The following is a 4,883-nucleotide window of genomic DNA, read 5'->3' on the forward strand; positions in this document are numbered from 1 at the left end:
TGGCCCCCGTGAGGCCCCCGGACTGGAGTCACTTTGTCACACTAATGATCTCATTTTAAACTTTTTCCTTTCTGTGTTTTCATCAGAATCAAACTGGAATAAGTGTGACATTATGCGAAATTAAGAATGTGGGATGTGTGTGTTCTGTAAAGTTCCCCTCTCTGCCTCCTGGTTGAAACTTGGAGCTGCTGTTTTTTTTTTTTTTTTTCCCTCGGTGTCCCTGAATGGTGAGCCAGGTGCGGCGGGCAGCGCGGTTCACAGAGTTGATGTTTCACTCAGCAGCGTATCTGACAGTCATCAAGAGAACACACTCTCAGTTAATGAATTACACTCTTCCTCCTTTTCGTACAATTCTTTACATTTCTGCAGCTGTGATAACCTTCATCTGTGTAGTAGGGACCGGCGTTTGGCTGCAGCTGGTGTGTTCGAGGGCTCGGTTCTGGGTGGTTCCTCTCGTTCCCTCTCATTGGCTCGTCTCGTCGCTGGCACGTGAGATGTGGATTGGGTGGTCCTGAAGACTGAAAAGCTGCTCTGATGGAGGGAGGGGGGACCTGAAATCACTAATGGAGAGTCTGGATGGATTTCCTCTGTACACCGATCACAGATTTGTCATTTCGAAGTATTAAAACGGTCTCTCCTGTGAAAAATAATCTCAGAAAAGTTTAAAAATCATGACAATTTTAGATGAAAAGAACTCGTTGTTTGTTTGGAGGAAATATAGCCTTGAATGCAGCTTTTCAGCAGCCTGCTCTGTAAAGTCCAAAGAGCAGAAAGTATTGCAGAGGGAGGCGAGAGGCTGGAGCAGGAGGAGGAGAGGAGAAGGAGGAGGAAGAGGGAGGGAGGGATGTGAGCGACCAGTCTGTGGGATTTCTCATTAATTCAGTGTGGCCCTCTCTCTTTCAGTTTTCTCTTGAGCCCGCCCACTGACCATTATCAGCCAGGGCCTTATATATGCAGCCTGTTGCTGTTGTTTTGAGAGTACGAACACACACACACACACATACACGCACACGCACAGCGATACACACTGGGCAGGCGTTTTGCTGAGGGATCAGCTCAGACCCAGAGCACCGGCCGCTGAACTAGAGGAGAAGAAAACCCATGAGGGAGTTCAAGAGCAAGGACTTCTGGAGGGCCGTGCTGGCCGAGCTGGTGGGCATGACCCTCTTCATCTTCCTCAGCATCTCCACCGCCATCTGGAACCCCAACAACACAAAGCCGGACCAGGAGGTGAAGGTGTCTCTGGCCTTCGGACTGTCCATCGCCACGCTGGCGCAGGCCTTGGGCCACATCAGCGGCGCCCACCTGAACCCCGCCGTCACCCTGGGGATGCTCGCCAGCTGCCAGATCAGCGTCTTCAAGGCCGTCATGTACATCGTGGCCCAGATGCTGGGCTCGGCGCTGGCCAGCGGCATCGTGTACGGGACGCGGCCGGACGGCAACGCCGACCTGGGGCTCAACGCCGTGAGTAGAACCCTGCCGTGTCCGGTGTGCGAGCGTGAGGGGGAGGCGTGACTCCGGCCTTGCCGCGGCTGCTCTCGGACATTCTGTCACTGCTTATGATTAAATAGTGATGAAACATGATCGAAGCATTGCTGCTGCAGGAGTCTGCAAAGAAGTGGGGAAAAAAGAAATGCACGCGTCAGCTTCAGCCGGTGGTAAAGTGTTGAGGACGACTGCAGCAGGGTTCTGTCCCCGGGTGACCCCGGCTATCTCTGCCGGAGCGTCGCACGCTGCTGGGACCTGATAACTGTCGCTCAGAGGGCTTCCACGCAGCAGAAGTCAACAGGCAGGCAGTTGTGGCCCTTCTTATCTCGGCCGAATTGCTTGTCAACACTTCCAGGGGCGCAGAGCCAGCGCCAGAGCCGGCGCTGTCCTCTGGGACAGGGAAACTCGCCGTCTTGACTCGACTTAACTTTTGTTGTTGTTGTTGTTTTCTTGGCTCCAGCTCAACGGCGTCACTGCCAGCCAAGGCGTGGGCATCGAGCTGCTGGCCACCTTCCAGCTGGTGCTGTGTGTCATCGCGGTCACTGATAAACGGCGGCGTGACGTCACCGGCTCGGCGCCGCTGGCCATCGGCCTGTCGGTCTGCCTGGGACACCTGGCAGCTGTGAGTGGCGGCGTTGCGTCTGTCGAGGTGTGAAAACAGGAGCTGTGCGGCTGAAGGTGTTCTCTTGCTCTGGCTCTGCAGATCAGCTACACGGGCTGCGGCATCAATCCCGCCCGCTCCTTCGGCCCCGCTTTGATCATGAAGGATTTTAAGGACCACTGGGTAAGTCATACGGAGGAGCGTTCTCCACATACCTCACATTGCCCCCCCCCCCCCCCCCCCCCCCACACACCCACACGTCAGATCATATGTCAAGCTTAAATAATTCAATAACTCCAGCGAACGTCTGCCCTCATCGGGCGGTTAATCAGTGATAGCATTCCTCCGGTTGTGCATTTAGCCTGGACCGATCCTCCGCAGGTCTACTGGGTCGGCCCCATGTGCGGCGGCGTGGCGGCGGCGCTCATCTACGACTTCCTGCTCTCCCCGAAGTTCGACGACTTCCCCGAGCGCATGAAGGTGCTGGTCACGGCCCGGTGGCGACTACGACGTCAACGGCGGCAACGAGGCCACGACCGTGGAGATGACGTCGAAATAGAGCCTCCGCCCGAACGCCATTGTATATATATAACAATACTCTGTAAAAAAAAACAAAAAAACAAAAAAACAAAAAAAAATACAAATTAAAGAGATATATGAAGCTCTTATGTTTTGTCTAGGTTGTCGGCATTGTCTGTGCTGCTTCTGAGTAAGGATTCTGGTCGTCGGGAGCACTTTAGTCGCATTTCATTCTGATTCACTCCTTTCGTTTGACCAGGGACAAACTTTCTACCCAAACTGCCGATCAAGTGCTGAGCTGAGTGTGAAGGACTTGACAGGGCAGTGAGCTGAAATGTTTTTTATTTCCTCATCAGTATTCTATGTTGAGCCATTTTTTTTGTATGTACTTCTATCACTTTATATTTCAGATGGATAATGTATTGTGTGCACACTCTTTTTTAAATAAAACACTTGGTGTTAAATCACGCTGCTTTTTACTGTTTTTACTGTTATTACCTGTCAATATTTGTTACGTAACCAATGCAAACCCATCATGAGCTTCACTGCAATGCTTAGATATGCAAACTGAAACAGTGTGAGCCGATTTTTTATACTAATAGATTAAAAATCAACATTTCCTATCTCATAAATAGTTAAACTTCATTACACAGGTCGATTTTGAACACATGGTGCAGCTGCTGTTTTGGCAATGTGCAGAATAGATACAGTACAATGTCAGTAAAGGTTCAGGTTTTTTCAATGAAAAGCTTGAATTGACCTTTCAACTGCTTATTTGCAGACAGAATATTTATTATTTATTATTATCCACGTCTCTTGAAGTGAAGTTTTAACAAAGCACCCATTCCATTCAAAATGACATTGTTCTATTAATTAACCTCCGAAACGGTGAACTTTGTCAGATAAAAATTAAGTTTTTATTTTTTGATTGGAATTAAACTAAAATAAATGACACGTGAAATGGTGAAAATGTACAAAAATTTGATTATTACTAACAGGTTTTTTTTTTTTTTTTTTTGATACTCCTGGAATCTGGAAACAAAACCATTTTGAGTGCCACACTCATTTAGAATTTCCATCTACTAAAAAGTAACAAATCTTTATCACTTTTTTTTCATATTACAACATGTTGAATGATTTTTTTTCGTGACCTTGTGAAAGAAGATGACTGTAAACGGGACAATTTAGCCGTCGTATCGTTACGTAACGTCCAGAACGAACCAAACAGAGGGTTATTCTTTATAAGGCACGTCTCTCAGGCTGTCCACCGCTTTATGGTGCCTCTGCAGAGGAACTGTTTACTGCGGCCGTGGAGCGCATGAGAAACAGCGGCGTTTCGGAAAAGACACGTTTTCCTCCGTTTCCACAGGGACCAAGTTGGAGCATTTTCTTTTTCAGTGACTCCGAGCAGCGTTTCCGTTCAAACCGACCTCCTGTAAACCGGTGTGAGATCTGGACAGCAGAACGGAGCTGGACACTGACTTTCTAAAAGAAAACAGAGTTGGGAAAGCATTTACCGCAAATATACCGGTCTGGATGGAAGCATGTGTTGCTCCACAACCTGTAAATATTATTCGGCATTAATCTGCTCACATTCCAGTTCTACTAATGCACCCAGGAAGAATTCCAGAGGGTGATCCATCACACTGCGTCCATCTTCAGGGAGATAAGACATGACAGCAGCACCTCTGCATGGAGATAACGGGGGAGGATATTAGAGAGAATTTAAAATATAATTCAGTTATTTACAGGATTTATACAACTCTTCCTTTCCCAGTGTCAATGGATTGTGATTTTAAATCCTTTAAAGACTCTAATTTGTTTTTTTTTTTTAGCCGCCCCTCTGAAAAAGGGCCGGGCTTCCTTCGTTTTCTTTTCTGTCTTTTTTTTTTCTTTCTTTTTCTTTTCCATCTAGAAGCCACAGTCACGTAGGAAGCAACCTGTTTTTCCATTGACCGATTCTCCTGTCAGTCCGCATCCTGTCACACCCTCCGACCCCGCCGTCACCTCGGCCCTTCCCGCCACTTCCATTCACACGACCCGGCTCCCGGCCCACTCCTACGCACCTGGTCTCCCTCCTCCGTGCGTCTCACTGATGATTCCGTCCACAGGATTGCACCAACGGTCTTAAACATCGTCAACAGCTTGCAGAAAAATGTTAGGAGTTCCTGAAACACATTGCTCGTGTGCGTGAGGGATGTTTCAGAGCCACGCTTCTGTGTATCTGTAGTGACTGTCCCGCTTATTAGCAAAGAGATAAAACTCTTAGTCTTCA

General features: G+C 48.3%; 1 protein-coding gene across 1 annotated transcript; it reads left to right on the top strand.

Moving 5' to 3' along the window:
- The first annotated feature begins 924 nt into the window (after positions 1-924).
- LOC115405878 (aquaporin FA-CHIP-like) lies at positions 925-3,075 on the top strand. Its single transcript, XM_030115632.1, is given in 5 exon segments — positions 925-1,464; positions 1,949-2,110; positions 2,192-2,272; positions 2,471-2,586; positions 2,588-3,075. Coding segments are annotated over 5 exon segments (783 nt in total). The 5' UTR covers positions 925-1,101; the 3' UTR covers positions 2,649-3,075.
- Positions 3,076-4,883: the final 1,808 nt, after the last annotated feature.

The sequence above is a fragment of the Salarias fasciatus genome, chromosome 18, assembly GCF_902148845.1.
Source record: "Salarias fasciatus chromosome 18, fSalaFa1.1, whole genome shotgun sequence".
Taxonomy (NCBI): Eukaryota; Metazoa; Chordata; class Actinopteri; order Blenniiformes; family Blenniidae; genus Salarias; species Salarias fasciatus.